The following is an 18,720-nucleotide window of genomic DNA, read 5'->3' on the forward strand; positions in this document are numbered from 1 at the left end:
ATTAGTTAAATTGTCGATAATAAACATTTTGACAGAATCGCACAAAGCGCGTTCGATTTTCTAGTGATTTTTAAAAAATCTAAAAAATTGTAACATGTCTGTTGATTTCAGTGTCGTAACAAAATAACATTCTAATCAAGTTCTCGGAATCCATAAAAGGTACTTGATTAATTCCAGGACTATTTCTCGTTACACGAAACTTGAAACTCTATGAGGAAAAGTCGTAAAAGAAACGTGTGAAATTCAATAGGCCCTTGTTTTAGAGTCACGAATAATAATAGTACAAGTAATATGTAGTTTAAAATATGATCAATAAATAATATTTTTATTATTGAATTTGCTTTTACATAATATTTTAGTTAAATAAAATAAAATTAACTAATAATAATTATCTGTACTCAAATTACAATTGATTAATTATTAATTTAAATTAATACGAATAAGATTTGACAAAATAATATTGAATTGAATTGAATTTTTTTTTTATAAACAATTAAATTGTTTCATAGTTTTAAAAGAAAACTTGATTATAGATTCATAAAAATAATAATAAATTCAATTTAATCAGTAGGATACGAATGTTAATCTATACTAATATTATAAAGAGGAAAGATTTGATTGTTTGTTTGTTTGTTTGTTTGTTTGTTTGTTTAGTTTGTTTGCATTGAATAGGCTCCAAAACTACTGAACCGATTTGAAAAATTCTTTCACTATTGGAAAGCTACACTATCCCCGGGTGACATAGGCTATGTTATATTTTCAAATTTTTGTTAAATACCCGTGCGAAGCCGGGTTGAACTGCTAGTACATTATAATATAAGGAGATGTATATTCAGACGTAAAAAAAACTCTGATAAATCCACGCTACGTGAATGCATGGGCCCTTATATTCACACGACGTAGAGTTATCAGGGTTTTTGTTACGTGTGAAATATTCACTTTTATGATATGATAATATAATATTTTCTGTTAATTTGAGCAATAATTAAAAACTAACAAAATAATTTTTTGAAATGACGTTTAAATAAAACTTTTGTGTAAAATGAATCCTTTTCCGCGCATTGGAGTTGAGTTTTTCAATACTCCCGGGCGAAAGAACTACAGTAAGGCCTTCATAAAATAAATTTATCAACACTAGATGGAGGAGATGGAGGCTTAACAATAACAATAATAATAAAAGAAAAAGATAAGGAAGAATTATATATATATTTAATTTCGCCACATGTAAACAGTTTATTGTGTTTTATAAATATTATTATTCAAATGTAATTCACGGCTGAAAAATTATAAAAATGGAACAGAATATAACTAAAATATAAAAAATAAAAACTTTAAGTAGAAAAATATATTTTTTATCAATTAGTGGCAATGAATTTAAAAAAAGTTAATATTAAAAAATAACCTTAATAATAATAGTTATAATAATAAAATAATATTATGGCTAATAAATTTTCATCATCTTTTAAACTTATACTATGTATATCATATTTAATGGTAACTGGATTAATTTTGTTCCTGAATGGATTTTTTTTAACTCGGATATCACAAGTTGAACGAAGCAATTGTACATCATGTAAAAATTTAGAAAATTATAACATCGAAACACTACTAAAAAATCCTGAACTAGCCGGTGAAGTTTGTTCTGAATTCCGTAGAAGAGTTGTATTATTAGTCGTGGATGCATTAAAATATGAATTTTTAGATTGGCAAGATAACATCACTAATCCATATTATCAAAATAAAATTCCAGCTGTTCATCATCTTTTAAATAAATATCCAAACAATTCAAGACTTTACAAAAGTATTGTTGATCCACCATCAACAACAATGCAACGCATAAAAGCTATAACAACAGGTACACTGCCAACATTTATTGATGTTAGTTCTAATTTTGCTTCCGAAGAAGTTGATGAAGACAATTTAATCCATCAAATCGGTGAAAAAGGTGTTGTATTTATGGGCGACGATACTTGGACAAATTTATTTCCTGGTAAATATTTACGACAATTTCCCGCACATTCATTCAATACCCGTGATTTGGATACTGTGGACAGAGAAGTTCGGAGTCGAATATTTTTTGAGCTGCAAAAAAATGATTGGTCGTTATTGATAGCTCATAATTTAGGAGTTGATCATTGTGGCCATAAACATGGTCCAAATCATCCAGAAATGACACGAAAATTGAATGAAATTAATGAACTCATTAACGAAATAATAAGCGCTATCGATAATCATACTGTTTTTTTTGTCATTGGAGATCATGGTATGACTGATACTGGCGATCACGGAGGAGATAGTGATGATGAAATTGAAGCTGGTCTGTTCATTTATTCAAAATCTTCTCTTCAAAATCCAATAGAAGGGCAAAACCGTAAAACTTTAAACCAAATAGATATTGTACCAACACTTGCTTCAATTCTTGGTATTCCTATACCTTTTTCAAATATTGGTTCATTAATATCAGATGCTTTACCAGTTGTATCAGAAACATCAGACGTGTCGCACACTCTTCATGCACTTTGGAGGAATGTTTATCAAACAAAAAAGTACATTGACACTTATTCAGCGAATTCGTTTTTATTTACGGAACAAACCCTTCAAGAGCTCGATCAATATTACCAAAATTTATTTCAACAAGTATCAAAAGTTAATAATCAGGAAGCTTTGAAAAATTTTGCTCAGGTTGCTTATAAATATTTAAAAATTATTCGTGACTCATGTATTGAAATTTGGGTTCAATTCGAATGGGATTTAATGTTTAAAGGATTGTTTTTGATGATTTCCACTTTATTTTTTTCTTACATAATTATTAACCAACTACCAAAAAATGATATAATAGAAACATTTGATAGATTATTTATCCGAATCATCATAACTAATTGTATTGCGCTAGTCATTGTTTATGCAATTTACACTCTACAATTAATAATTAACTTTGGTAATACATTTTTTTTCATCAGTGGAGTAATACTGCAAATTTTTTTAGCCATTATGGTAATTAAAAATCGGAGTACAAAATTAAAAACTTGGAATAATAATTCCAAGAATAATACATTAAATAATTCTGTTAGAATAATATTAATTTTGATAATTCTTGGATTATTTTCAAATAGTTATGTAATTGAAGAGAATAAAATACTTTCATTTTTATTGATAACACAAGTTTGGTTATCAATTCATTCTATTATTAAAAAAGACAATGTAAATAATAATATTAATAATAATTGTGATAGAAAATATCGAAAATGTGTTATTAATAGTTCTGAGATTCCATACAAGCATAAAGTATTGTTGATAGTCTGTGGAATAATAATATGTCTAGCAGTAAGATTATCTAGTTACTATTGGAGATGTCGTGAAGAGCAAAATCGTGAATCATGTGGGCCCTTCATTTTAGGAAAAACTGGTTCAATAACATCAAATCAATTAGAAAGAATATTGATAATGATTTCTTTGGTGAGTTTAGGATTATACATTTTTATTGTAAAAATGTGGTTAAGAAATTGTGGAAATTTATCTGGTTTTTCACTTAACATAATAGTTGCACGTAAGTGTCCAGTGTTAACAGCCTGTTTAATTGTCAGCTATTGGGTATTGGAAAGATTACCTACATACGACCAAATAAAAAGCAATTCAGAATTTGAAATGAAGGCATTAGCTATAATAGCTATAATTATTTATTTTTGTATTGTTATTTCTGTTTCTATATTATTTATCCAACCACTTGGAATATTTTTTTTAGAACAAAATCAACGAACACTTTCCGTCTATAAGAATGAAAATGTTATACCCAAAGTTTTTAATAAAGTGAAAAAACTTTTTTATTCAAATAGAAACAATGATGATGATGATGATGATGATGATGATGACAATACTCCGATTGTTTATGGTCTCGGCACCGTTTATAGTGCAGCTTTTATTACTTTGAGTGTTTTCATAACGCTTCTTGTTGCTTTGTTACTTGGACGTTTTTTAGCTCCGAGTATTTTTTTAATGTTTATTACATGCACTGCGGTTCTGGTTATTATTGGTATGGAACGACACCAAAATGCTACTGATTTTAGTAAGTTTTTTATTTTACAAAACACTTTACAGTAATAGTTGCAATGATTATCATTTTTTATTTCATAATAGCGGAGCTTCTTCAAATTCCAAATTCAGCAATTTTTTGTTGGTTTTTGATTGCTGAATATTTTTTCTATGGTACTGGACATCAACCAACGTTTTCAACCATTCAATGGGACGCTGCACTAGTAGGATCTCATGGTTTTTTTTATACAAATATTGTGCCAACTGTTTTGATAGGTAATTTATTTTACTGCAATTAATATTATTTAAAAATAAATTATCATAATTAAGTTAAAAAATTGTGCAAAGCCAGAAAAAAAAATTTTTTTTTATTTCGACAACATTTTTGGGGCAAGCTTACTACGTGACAGTTCAGAAAAAAATATACAACTCAATAAAACTATTATATTTTATATTAATGACAGCTTTATATAACAGTAAATTTTTATTTAAGACAATAATAATTTTTAATTACTAACTAAAATATAAACTATTAGAAAATAATGGTTACTATCACTAATTCGAGTTTTAAGAAGAAAATATCGGTTTAATATGCTCTCCAAAATTTTATTTTCTTTATTTTTAATTTTTTTTTTTTTTTTTTATTATATCCATAAGTTAAAAGTATTTAAATCTACGACTTTATTAAAAAATGAACAATTATCCTACGATACGGGATCTTCTTATTTAAAAAAATTTTTTTTTCATTCTCAAAAAAAAATAAAAAAAAATCATTTATAAGATTAGAAGGCTATGCTATATTATATTTTTAAACTATAGGGTAAAAGCCCCAATAGATGATCATGTACCAGTATATGATCACTCCATGTATTTGTATACCTATATTTGTGAATATAGATATACAAATACATGGAGTGATCATATAGATAGATATATAGATAGATAATAATTTTATTGGATTCTGGAGCCTAGGCTCCCTCAGAATCATCATCAAATATACATTTATAATTAATGTATGATGTACAAAGTTTTAGATACATAAAAATAAAATCAAAATAAATATGGCAATTAACAGTAATAACATGTTAATCATGCTTATAAATAATACTTGTGTTATACAAAGCTCAACAACCTTCAATAGCAGTAATAAACGTTCAATATAGCAGATCAATAATTTTGGAAATAATAATCATAGCACAGTCTACGGAATATTTCGAAACTTTCGGCATATACTAGTACGTGATCATCTATTGGGGCTTTTACCTTAACTTATATCTTCATAAAATCTTTTGTAATTTTATGTGAATATTTTGATCGCTCAATTTATTTTGAGTAGTATCTTACATTTTATTAATTACAACGGAAACATATTTCTTTAATTCTGATGACATTAATTTTATTTTTAGGAATAAATACATTTGGATCCCATATACTATTGGGATTTACATTACCTTTATTAGTAATTGTGCCAGCGACAATAATTATTATGATTCCAAGTCTTTCAAAAGTTCAATTTCGTGTTAACGAGGAATTGAAGAAAGGTGAACTAGTTCTGTTCGATCGATTATCAGCGTTTCATAACTCACTCTTCTTAGTTGCTGGAAAATATATACTACTTCATGGATTGCGAGTAAGTCAATTATTAATTTATTTTATTTATGTAAACTGATATTACATTGCGTTTATGCCGTATACTATGAAAAAGAAAAAATACTGTCCAAAAAAAGATTTCTTGTTTCAAATGAACGGAACCACTCGATTTATTAATTAATTGACAAAAGAATATTAACATCTAGGTTTATTATAATTGGTAAACATTTGAATAGCTTTATTTGAATTATCAAATAAAAATTATTTTTGTCAATTTAACGAATTTTTCAGATTTTAGAACTAGTTTTTCAATCCGGGATTAAATTTTAACATCATCTACATATTTCATGTATATACATTGGAAAAAAAAATTAACTTGACTCAAGAGAAAAATCCTTGAACCTAGAAAATCACTTTGAAGAGTTTCAGTGTTTTTAATTAATACGAAAAATTCTTGAATCAAGTAAAATTTATTTGAATAAAAAAAAAAATTCTCTAAAAAATTAAAGAATTTTTCTACTTGAATCAAGGCAATGAAGCTCTGTAGAATAATCTCTTTAGTTCAAGAATTTTTTTTTTTTATTTTTTCAGTGTAGATAAGCCGGTAATAATAATTTTATCCTGTATTGAAAAACTGGCTTAGTGTTGATAATATAGTGTCAAATTAATACGATTCTCTATTTTATTTAATAATCATTAATGATAGTTTAATTTATTAGTAAACACAAAAAACACGTTAATTCACTATTTATTTTTTTTTGGCATCAGACAAGAACTTGTTTGTACAGATAACTCTTAAAAAGTATTGAATTTTCTCTGATATCTTAAAGTTTTACTATAAGGGCTACTTTTTCAATCCAAGATAAAATTTTATCCAGGATACAATTATTATTGCCAGTATATTTATATATATGATATATATAGATCATCATTGGATAAAATTTTATTCTGAATTGAAAAACTGGCCGTAAATAAAATAAGTAGGTAGTCTATGTTGAAATAAAACATTCACTTTATACGTACGAATCTCAACATATAATTGTACTGGTTTTGGCACATTATTTTTTTATAGTGTATAGTACTAATTCATTATTTGGATATGTTTTTTTATTTATAGACTTTTGGCTGCATGTTGGCAACGACATTTCTTTGTCGCCATTTAATGGTGTGGAAAATCTTTGCTCCAAAATTAATTTTCGAAGGGATCTCATTTTTAGTAACTTTAGGAAGTGTTATAATATCATATTTAATGATATATAGAATTGATAACAAAATAGAATTATTAATAACGGGTGTAAACAAAATAAGGTGATATTTAAAAAAAAATAAACTGAAAAATAATGTTATAAATAAGTAATTAATTAATTATTACATGAATATAAAGTTTAAAAATAATGCCTAATATTACAAACAATTTTATATAATTCTTTTGAATAAATCTAGTTTTATCATAATGAAAAAAATATTTTTATCTATTCCTATAAATCAATATCTTATGGCACGCTGTTTTACTTTTTAAACTCATAAAAAATTAGTTGTCATAATAATTCATCGAAAAGACCAATTCCATAATAATTATAACAATTCTATTACAAATCGTACCAAGATATTATATAACATCGTATTTTTTTACTTTATAAAAAATTGTGCGTAAGTAAAATATTTACAAACTATGTATACATATAGAAAATTGTATGCATTTTTATTCTTTAACACATAATTAGTTATTTTATAAGAAAAGAAATAATTATTTTGATTTATGTGTAATATATACGTTGAGTATTTATTTAGAATGTACAATTTCCAATTGGCGAATATTATTGATGCTGCATCGAATTTTTTTTTTTTGTACGAAGTGAAATAAAATGACGATTTTATTATTTCAAGTATCGTCCAATAATAGCTAAATAATTTAACGATATAAAAAATTAATGGCTTTTCAATTATGTACATAATGCTAATTCCTTAAATTTTTAAGGCCATTTTATAAGAGTGCCTCCCACTTTTTTTAAAAATAAAGTGGCGCCGCCTGGTGGCCAAAACCGGTACTAAAAATCACCAGCGCGTTAAAATCTTCTAAATTAAATTAAAATTATAAAGAATCGATGAATATTAATAAAATTAATTTTAAAAATAATTAAAAAAAATATTTTGATATTTTAAAATTAAAAAAAGGTTTTTAAAAATGAGAAAATCCGTAAAACTTGTGATTTATAATTACGTTGACCTTGAGCTGTCAATGTCGTATTTATTTTTAAGATATTATTAAAAAATAATGAAGACATTGATTAAAAAAAGGCCAACGAATTTCGGATTTTGCAAGTATTAAAAATATATTAAAAATTACTTACAGTTATTATCATCACACAATTGGATGTAGTCTCAATAATAAATTTTATGTTGGCGTTTGACATTTAGTAACTTTTTTGGTCAGATGTAAACATTAGGCTTGTATTCGTTTTGCGCATGTCCGATACACAGGCGCCGCAGCGGGAAAATTCAACTGAATGGAATTCTTTATTTTTAATCTAATATGACACATTCGCATAAAAATTATAGTCCCAACATAACAATTACAGCATAATAATAATAATGATGACTATTTATGAAATAGAAAATGAAAAATTATTGTCAAAATAAATTCACACGTTTCGATTTGATAAACATGAATTTCTTTTGAAAAATATCAATTACAAAAATTTTAACTTCCCATTAAGAAAATTAAAAATTTTCAAAAATCGGGAAGTTATATGTTTTTACCCCGTTTTTCGAAAATCTAGTTTTTATCAGATCTCGACGTTTGAAGGTCACAGGAAGCTTCCCTGACGATCCCCGCGAGGTTGTCTGTATGTATGTGTATGTGTGAGTGTGTAAACCTCTTATAACTTTTGAACGGCTCCACCGATTTGATCGCGATTGCACCATTTAAAAGGATTTGACCAAATTTAGATTTTGAATATAATTTGGACCGAATTGGTCTGGTTAACAAGTGCCTTTTTGGTCAACTTTTTTTAGCAGTCTCCGAAAATTATGATTGAGGTGTCATTCGATCCGGATGGAATCTAGAAGATTTTCAAAAAAAATGAAGTTCCGCTTGCAAAAATTGCAAAAGTTACTAATAATTAAATTAAAAAAAAAAGAGGTTTAGTTTTTTGCAAATATCTCAAAAACCAATAAAGATTTTTCAAATTTAAAAAAAGATTAAAAAAGAAGAGGGAATTTCCTAAAAAAGTTTCGACTTCTGGAATTGTTGGACTAAGATTTATAATTTTCCCAGAGGGTTGAAAATACGTCCGAAAACGGGTACTCCGGCTTGCGCAAGCCACACCCCCTTTGGACCTTTAATGAATAAATATAATTTAAAGTTATTAAATATGATAATTAAAAATTGAAAAAATTCAGGCTCCTGCAGGATAGATCAATGAACAATAATACGTGGTTGAAAAATTTTTATCGCCATTTTTCAATAAGTTATCCATTCATTAATTACCAATTTTTTGTAGCACGAACGTTAACATTGTAAGTGCGATAATTTTTAAACTGTTAATCTAAGAATTTTTTCTTTTCGTGGAGCTATTTTTTAAAGGTCTTAGAATAGATTCACGTTAGAAAAATTCAAAAATTATTAATTTTCGTTTTGTTATTAACAATTTACTAAGGTGACAAAGTATGAAGCTTTACTAAACATCGAATAAAAAAAAATTTTTTTATAATATTATTATTGATCCGTTTTCTTATGATCAGAAGCTATTTAAAAATGTTTTTATTAATTTTTATCTCTTATTGCTTAAAAAATTTTTATAAACAAATGCGTTGTTTGTGAGATAATTTAATGATACTAAAGTTAGCCGACGTTTTTGATTTTTTGATTTTTTTTTTAATAATTAAATTAGAACGAAAAAATATTTTTAAAAAATTGCACTTACAGTTTTTCAAGTTTTTAACAAATGATAATTTAAAATTTTTTTTTGATAACAAAATCTTTGACGATAATTATGATTTGAATAAAAAAACCGTTTCTTAATTAAATTTTTTTATTACTTAAGAACGCATTTGTTGAGTAACAATTATTTTCTCCCACTTCTAATTAATATTAAGGAACGATTTTTTTGTAAATCATTATTTATTTTTCTTTTTAATATAAAAAAAAATTTTTGTCAAATTTTGAATTTGTGAAAATCGTCAAATATGACGGTCGACAATACATTTCTGACTCAAATTTTTTCCTATACTACCTTGTACCAATCTTAAAAGATCCTGAAATTTTTCGAACTGTTTTTTGTTTTTTCAAAAATATGAATTTTTGAATTTTCTTAAAATATTTTTTTTCTCATCATTATGCCACTAAATGAAATTTCAACTGTTCAAAATATCAAAATTATGTGGTTTGCCAAAGTTAATTAAGATAAAAATAAAAAAAAAATTTTGAGAATGTTTTTCTTTTCTAACAAATTTCAAAAATTCATAATTTTGAAAAAACAAAAAACACATTTCCAAAAATTTTAAGATCTTTTAAGATTATGACCCAGATTTTACTTTTTGTAATTGAGTATTTTAGTTTATTCGTTGTTAATTACTTAAAAATTAATAGAAACAATTATTGTTATTAGTGCGGCGATTATTATTTAATTATTGTATTTATTTAGCTAATAATTTTATGTTATTGTTACCGAAGGTATGATTAAATTAAGAAAATAAGCGTGTGAGAAATTATTACGAAGCCGAGCGAATTAATTGTAAAAGAAATTAAAAGACTGGGAAAATTATTCTAAGTTCCGAACAAGATTTAGTATGGGAAAGTGATGAATGGATATAAAATGAAAGAAATGACGATTATTATTTTGTAAGAAATAAATTAGGTAAGCGAAAATTTTATAAGTCCCGAAGACAATTTAGTATGGAAAAATCAACGAATGGATATATAATGAAGGAAATTGCGATTAAAATAATAAAGAATTGTGAATTTGACGAAACGAATGGATAGAGAATGAAGAAAATTGCGATTAAAATAATAAAGACTTGAGTTTCGAAAATAAAAACTTAGAATTTGGCGAGACGAATGGATGGAAAATGAAGGAAATTACGATTAAAATAATAAATAATTATTTTTGAATGCTAGTACGAGAACACCGGATAGGTGTCTAAAACGACTCTTCCTTTTCGTTACAAGAGAGTTAGGCAAAAAATGATAAACGCCAAAATTTGGCTCGATAAAGCAAGCAGTTCTTTCTCGGGAGAATTACTCGGGCGAATACTCTTCCCCAAGTAATTCCAGAGGATGATACTCTACCTGGAGTCTGACCAAGGCTCAGGTAAGTATCATGAACCGACCGGATGAAAGTGCTTCTCCCCGTGCCAAAGCCTTCAGCTGAGGCACGGTAGGTGATCATAAGCCGTGTAGGTGGGGGCGAAGAGGACACTCTCCATTCGCTCTCGGGGTAGAGGTTTAGGCCCAGGGGTGACGGCTAGTCTCCTGGGGAAGCGGGGAATCAGCTTTTGAAGTTTAGTTCGCGATTTTGACGCTCACGGTGAGTGAGAGTATGTGTGAGAAGAGTGTTCTAACATATTGTTTATATTGTTTAATTTGTTTATATTGTTTATATCGTTTATTAACATGATCAGGCCAATAAAGAGGTTTTTCTTTTTTTCTTTGATTGATTTAAAATAAAGTGTTTTGTTTATTATTTTGTTATTGATAATGTAATCCCCGTTTATGACCCTGGACTCCGGCGAGCAAATTTCGAGCCGGGGACAAATAAATTATTATTTTATTTATATAATTTCTGAAAACGTGGACGTTACAAGATTAGTACAAGGTAGCATACAAAAAAATTTGAGCCAAAAATTAATTGTCGATCGTCAGTTTTGACGATTTAAAAAAAATTAAAATTAGACATTTTTAAAACTTTTTTCCCAAAATATATTTTTTTCAATAGCCCCAAGTGACCCCTTTCAAACAAACGAAAGAGCATTCCTGTATCTATACTAGCGTTCGAGATATTATAAAAATAAAATTGAAAAACTGGAAAAATCGCGAAATTTTGAATTTGCATTTCTTATGAAAAAATTTTTTTTGTTTTTTTTTTTTCCTTTCGCAGAACTTTATTATATAATAAAAAAATACTTCTGACCAAAATTTGTCCAAATTGAAGGGAGTCGATTCCAACTATTGGTCGATTTGACATGGAATGACTCACCTATATTGTGGAGTTCATTTTTGAAAATTTAATTAAGACAAAGAAAAAAGAAAAAATTACAAAAATAATAGTTTAAAAAAACTAAAAACACGCTTTTTATAGAAAACCAAACTAAAAAATAGAAAATAAATTTTAATAAATTTAAATTAAGAATAGTGTTAAAAATTTCAATAAATATAAATTAATAATAGTGTAAATAAAAAAATGTATTTTATTTTAAAAAAAGCGTGGGGTGCTTTTTAAGATATCAAAATGATAATCACTCTACTCATATCTGTCAATAAAATATTTATAACTATTGACACCATGCACTCCACGCTTTTTTTAAAATAAAATACATTTTTTTATTTACACTATTATTAATTTATATTTATTGAAATTTTTAACACTATTCTTAATTTAAATTTATTAAAATTTATTTTCTATTTTTAGTTTGGTTTTCTATAAAAAGCGTGTTTTTAGTTTTTAAACTATTATTTATTTTTACTTTTAGTTTGGTTTATTTATAAAAGCGTGATTTTTTAGTTTTTTAAACTATTATTTGTCGATTATCAAAAATATTCAGGCGCGCAAATTACCCACGGAGAGTTACATACTGACAAACTGACATACAAGTGAAGCTAATATAAAGCGTGTAAAACCTACGGAGGAAAACACCTGGTTTCGAAATATAACTTCGGGATGGTCATCAGAGGATTCCGGGTTGATGTACGGGTTTATCTGTGCCATTCCCGATGAAAACCTACGGAGGAAAACACCTGGTTTCGAGATATAACTTCGGGATGGTCATCAGAGGATTCCGGGTTGATGTACGGGTTTATCTGTGCCATTCCCGATGAAAACCTACGGAGGAAAACACCTGGTTTCGAGATATAACTTCGGGATGGTCATCAGAGGATTCCGGGTTGATGTACGGGTTTATCTGTGCCATTCCCGATGAAAACCTACGGAGGAAAACACCTGGTTTTGAGATATAACTTCGGGATGGTCATCAGAGGATTCCGGGTTGATGTACGGGTTTATCTGTGCCATTCCCGATGAAAACCTACGGAGGAAAACACCTGGTTTCGAGATATAACTTCGGGATGGTCATCAGAGGATGACTAGGAAGGTCATCACCTGGGTTCTAGGTTGATAATAATCAAAATTTAAATAATATCATTATGGTAGTCTCTTTATGCGAAGGAGAGTTACATACTGACAAACTGACAAACTGACAAACTGACAAACTGACAAACTGACAAACTGACAAACTGACATACAAGTGAAGCTAATAAAAAGCGTGTAAAAAAAAAAAAAAAAAGACAAAAAATATTACTCCGAGTATCTGAGCGGCCGTTTACTATTGTTATTATTTGACTCACATTATCATTATTTCCCCCATCATTCCCCGACAATGGTCTGAAGGGAATGGCGCACGCGCATTTCCTCCGATCCGGACATCGGATCCCCGTAGAGCTCATATTTTTTTAAACTTCTTAACTGTATTTTTGCAGTAAAATTTTTTTTTTAATATCGATTCTTTGTTGCCGGAAAAACTTTTATAAGAAAAAAATAATTTTTTTCTAATTTTAACTATTTTTTAATGCAGAAATTCGAAAAACTGAAAATTATTTAAATAAATTCAAAAAAATTTTTTTGAGCTTAGCTGATTTTTTTGCTTATGGATAACAATAGCGTGAAATATTGGTCTTAGAGACATCAGGTTTGGCTCATTTTGTTCCTTATTTTATTCTTTAAATTTCATACGCAGCATATCTCGACTACTTTTGCGTAGTTTCTGAGATATTTTAATTCAAAGCTACTTGCAAAATGGCTATTTATTTTTGGTGAAAGTGATCTACATATTTTTCTGAGTATTTAAAATAAAATTTGCAATTTACCCCATTTCCATTGGAAGTCGTAAACAAACCGCCTAATATTTCCCTGTCGACTGGACTATAAAGAACTGCATCCAACCTCGTAACAATCGGTTCATTCATTCAAAAGTTGTTGCGTTTTGAAAATCCAAAAATTAGTGTTTTATTGAAACTTTATCAGACTTTTGAGCTCGGAGAGCTCAAAATGTCATGAAAATTATATTTTTGAAGTGGAAGAGCTCAAAAACGTAAGAAGTGCAATTTTGAGCGATTAAGTATATGAAATTTGCAGGAAATTGCAGGGGTGACCTTTAGGGTCAACCGTTTTCACAATTTTGGTTTAGCAGACAATATTAAAAACCAGGGGTATTTTTTCAATTCATTATAAAAAAAATCTGGAAAACGGTTGACCCTAAGGGCCATTCCTGCAACTTCCCGCTAATTCCATATCTCAGCGCTGAAAATTGCACTTATGACGTTTTTGAACTCTTGGAGCTCAAAAATATAGTTGATATGTTATTTCAAGCTGTCCGAGCTCAAAGAGTTGGATGTTCTAAGCTTTTGAGCTCTTCGAGCTCAAAAGTCTGATAGAAGTTTCATAACACACTGTTCTTAAAATTTTCAAACTCCAATTACTTTTGAATGAATAAACCAATATTCACACGGTTTGCAGCTTTTGACGCAGTTTTTTGAATCCTATGATTTATTTTTTAAAAAAAATTTATCATACAAAAAAATTTGGAGAAATTGAAAAATTCACTTTTTACAATTTTTTTCGACAACGATAACTCACGAACCAATCAACCAATTTTCACGTTTTGGGCGGCGATCGACGTGGTTTTTTGAACTCTTATAATTATTTCATTTCATCAAAAACGATCCAAAAAGAAATGTCGAAGTTATGTAAAATAACACTTTTTTTCGAAATTTTTCGTTTTCGATAACTCCCGAACGAATCATTTGATTTTGACGGGACTGATGGCAATCGACTGACGTGGTTTCTCAAGTTTAAGCGTGGATTAGTTTTTGGAATTGATCGATGCAGCCGTTTAGAAGTTATTCCAAAAGAATCATTTTTTGAAAATTTTATTTTTCAGATTTCTCAAAATCTAGAGAACTGAATCGATTCAAATTTTCACGAAATTTAATGGCAACGCCAAATTCCTACTGTAGTCCCGAGAATTGATTTACAATTACTAAAAGATCTGGTTCAATTCAAAGAACGAAATCAAAAGTTAGGTTCAGCAGCACTAAAAAGTTTTTCTCGACATTTATGGTACATCAGTGACTATTTAATTGGATTAGCATTTTTTGACTCTGAAATTAAAAAAAAATCATGAGCAACCTTTTAAAATTTAAATTTTGAACTGAAACTTTCAGGAACTTTTTTTTTTTTGGTCTATAAAATTATGACGTAGGGTAAAGTCACCAGTACCCAGCCCCCGACCTATTTCCAGCCTTCAATAGTATATGCCATAGAAAACTATAGTTTCCTTATGGCGGGGACTGGAAATAAGTAGGGGGCTGGGTACTGGTGACTTTACCCTAACGACAAAAAAGATTAAAAAATAAAAAAAATTCAATTTTGGACGATTTTTGAAATTTAAAAAAATTTGGAGCGACCTCTTAAAAATTTTTTTTTGAGCTGTCCTTTGGAGAAAACTCTTAAAACATCAAAAACTGACATTTTTTCACTCGAGACTCGAAAAAAAATAGTCGCTTTTGCGCCACCCTGATACACACAGACACACAGACACACACACTCGGGGCAGAAGAGATACTGCTACCGGGCGCGTCTCCCCGAGCGGATGGGAGAACGCTCGCTGTCCTTGGATGACACTTAATCTCTTAGTTGATGAGGTACAGCGGGTAGGAGCCAAGCAAAATAACCAAACAAAATAAGCTCCCGTGGACAAAACTCCCCTTTAATGGGTTGGTCACACTAACTGACCTAGCAAGACGATTGGTTCCTGCTGTAACTCACTGGGAGTGTCCGGAACCTGTATCGTAGTTTCCGACGATGCAGGCCACGGCTGATGTGAGCTTGCTCTGCCGAGGTGAAAGTTGCAGCAGTGGATCAGGAGCCAGCCACTTCGGGCCTTGATCAGGAAGTACGCAGTGAGTGTTAGAGATCGGAATCTTCACCGCTCCGAGCGAGTCTAGTCCGTCCGTGTATTCCGGGACTGGCTAAGTGTCGGCTAGGCCTCAGGGAACTGGGGTAGGAGTACTATCTCCGAGGGTACACCCGTTCCTAGTTATGGCAACCCGCTCCACTCCGTACGATGCGCTGGTAAATCAAAAAAGTATGAGTACGTTACAGGAAACAAACATGAATAGAAACGGGCTTCATGCTCAACAAGCAGCGATTGAAGCAAGCGCTGACATGAAGAGAACGCAAGCGTTGGAGCGCCTTGAGAAGCTGACCATTGAGCTGCAAGAGTTTGTCCAAACTAAGGTCAATATCCACAAGGAGATAAAGACCAAGACAACCGGTGTAGTCAATGCTCTTGGAAGATTCAAGAAACTGGACGAAGAATGGCGCTCATCATTACACCGCACCCCTTGTGCTACATCGGAGAGAAACAGTCAAGTGGTTGTTGAAGAAGCGATGGACACTGGAGCCGAAGGTGACGGAGAATCAGTCGCTGAAGAAGAAAGTGAAACTATCACAACGGCAGAGACTGAATCCTTTGACCAAGACGGCCGCATCCTGAGGAAGTTGAAAAGAAAAATTCGTTCTCCCGAAGGCGGAGCTTTTCATACTCCCAAGAAGCTGAAAGACGTTGGACCTGGTCATCCCATCAAGAAGCAGGAAGTGGTTAAGGATCTTCCACAAAACTCTTGTGAACAGAACAAGAAGCCAGGCTGGGAAAAGGTGCAGTCCAGAAAGGACAAGAAGAAGGAGCGCAAGAAACTGCTCCCAGAAAAACCTCTGGTGCCTCCACCGAAGCCGAACCAGAAGCCAAGAAGAACAGCAACGAGACCGGAGGCACTTATTATCCGTCCAGCGAACAAAGATAAGTATTCTGAAATACTTACACGGATCAAGGCGGACGTTCGCCCAGATCAGGTCCGCAACACAGTCGAGAAGATACGCAGGACCGCGACAGGGAACATTCTCATCACGCTGTCGAAAGGCAGTAGTGATAGAGGTAAAGACCTGCAGAAGACTATCGCGGGAATACTTAAGGAGGACGCAAATGTCATTAGTACAGGACCTGAAGAAGACCTGGAAATTCGCGATATTGACGATACTACAACTAAAGATGACATTCTAACAGCTTTACAAGAGGCAGCTGGAAACGATTGTGGTATAACAGTAGAGGCCATTAAAATTCGTAAGGTCTTACGTAGCAGAACACAAATTGCGTCGGTGACTCTGGCAGCAACGGTAGCGCAGAAAGTGGTAGGAGAACACGGTAAGATTAGGATTGGCTGGACCAATTGTCGTATTAGAACAGTACTAAGACCAGTCCGATGTTATAAATGCTGGCATTTTGGACACCGTGCGGTTCAGTGCACAAGTAAAGTCGACCGCTCCAAACTTTGCATTAAACGTGGAGAAGAGGGACACAAAATCGCCGAATGTAATAAGCCTGCTAAATGCGCACTGTGTGCGGATCAATCCGGTACAGAGAATAACGCCCATCATGCCGGCACAAGCAGATGCCCAGTATACCAAGAGGCACTCAAGAAGATAACTGATAAACGAAAATGAGAATACTGCAGCTAAACATCAATCACTGTGAAGCGGCACATGATTTGCTCATGCAGACAGTACGTGAACAGAAGCTTGACCTTGTGCTTATATCGGAACCGTATAAACACCTCGGCGGCCAACCATGGGAAACTGACTGCACCAAAAAAGCTGTCATATGGTCCTGTCGCAAGCTCCCCTTCCAGAGTGTCGTTAACAATGGCAGCGCCGGCTTTGTAGCAGCATCGGTAGATGGCATCCGCTTTTACAGCTGCTACACACCACCTAGCCTCACTATTGTTGAATTCATGGACTTTCTGGATCGACTGACGGAGGACGCGAAGCAGTACTACCCAGTGGCAATAGCTGAAGACTTCAACGCCTGGGCAGTGGAATGGGGCAGCAAACACACCAACGCTCGAGGTAAAGAACTACTGGAAGCTTTTTCTACGTTAGATGTAGTATTGTTAAACAGCGGCGATGCGCCGACGTACACTAAAGGAGACGCAAGTTCTATTGTGGATCTTACTTTTGTCAGCAGCAGCCTCATCAGAGGAAACTACGACTGGAAGGTGATGGAGATCTACACGGCCAGCGATCACAATGCGATTCTCTGGGAAGTATCAAAGGACCAGAATCCTAGAAGACCGGCTAAGAAACTTGACATCGTTGGGTGGAAGGTGAAATCCTTTGACCCAGGTGCTCTAGTAGCTGCCCTAAATAGTGAACCGCTTACTACTGGATCTGCAGAAGAAATGACCAAGGACTTGATGAAGAGAGTGACCCAGGCTTGCGACACCTGCATGCCTCGTAAACGGGGCATGAACCAAAGACCTTCGGTGCACTGGTGGAACGAACACATCAGCTTCCTACGGAAAGAGTGTCTCAAGAAAAGAAGAATATCTCAGCGTGGTTATCGGCGGCCTGACTCAACGGAACTAGTCGCAGAATACAAGAAAGCTCGTCGAGACTTAAACAAAGCCATCAAGGATAGCAAGAAGAACTGCTGGAAAGAGCTAATCAACGAGGTGGACAAAGACTTGTGGGGCAGACCTTACAAGGTAGTCATAGCAAACTTGAAATACCAGCCAATGCCGTCTCCTACGTGTCCTCAACTCCTACAGAAGATCGTGACTGCACTGTTTCCACGACAGCGCGTTTTCAACTACCTGTTGACACAAGACGAACTGAATGATATCCCACCTGTGACGAAAGAAGAACTGATGGAAGCTTGTAACCGCGTCGGGAATAATAAAGCACCGGGATTGGACGGAATCCCTAATATTACCTTGAAAACATCTATTAAAGCAGCGCCAGCGTTATTCCTCGATGTCTACAACATCTGCTT

General features: G+C 31.7%; 1 protein-coding gene and 1 long non-coding RNA gene across 2 annotated transcripts; one reads left to right on the forward strand and one right to left on the reverse strand.

Annotated features, from left to right (window-relative positions):
• Positions 1 to 1,403: 1,403 nt before the first annotated feature.
• Positions 1,404 to 6,968, forward strand: LOC123266171 (GPI ethanolamine phosphate transferase 3). The gene is made up of 4 exons (XM_044730207.1): positions 1,404 to 4,063; positions 4,135 to 4,305; positions 5,436 to 5,659; positions 6,737 to 6,968. Exons 1-4 carry the CDS (start codon positions 1,438 to 1,440, stop codon positions 6,929 to 6,931), a joined length of 3,216 nt encoding a protein of 1,071 aa, XP_044586142.1. The 5' UTR covers positions 1,404 to 1,437; the 3' UTR covers positions 6,932 to 6,968.
• Positions 4,056 to 8,086, reverse strand: LOC123266174. The gene is made up of 3 exons (XR_006509713.1): positions 7,971 to 8,086; positions 5,481 to 5,627; positions 4,056 to 4,318 (listed from the first exon to the last, which is right to left on the reverse strand). It is a non-coding gene; the product is annotated as an uncharacterized LOC123266174 (long non-coding RNA).
• Between the last annotated feature and the right edge of the window lie 10,634 nt (positions 8,087 to 18,720).

The sequence above is a fragment of the Cotesia glomerata genome, linkage group LG5 (genome assembly GCF_020080835.1).
Source record: "Cotesia glomerata isolate CgM1 linkage group LG5, MPM_Cglom_v2.3, whole genome shotgun sequence".
NCBI classification, from domain to species: Eukaryota; Metazoa; Arthropoda; class Insecta; order Hymenoptera; family Braconidae; genus Cotesia; species Cotesia glomerata.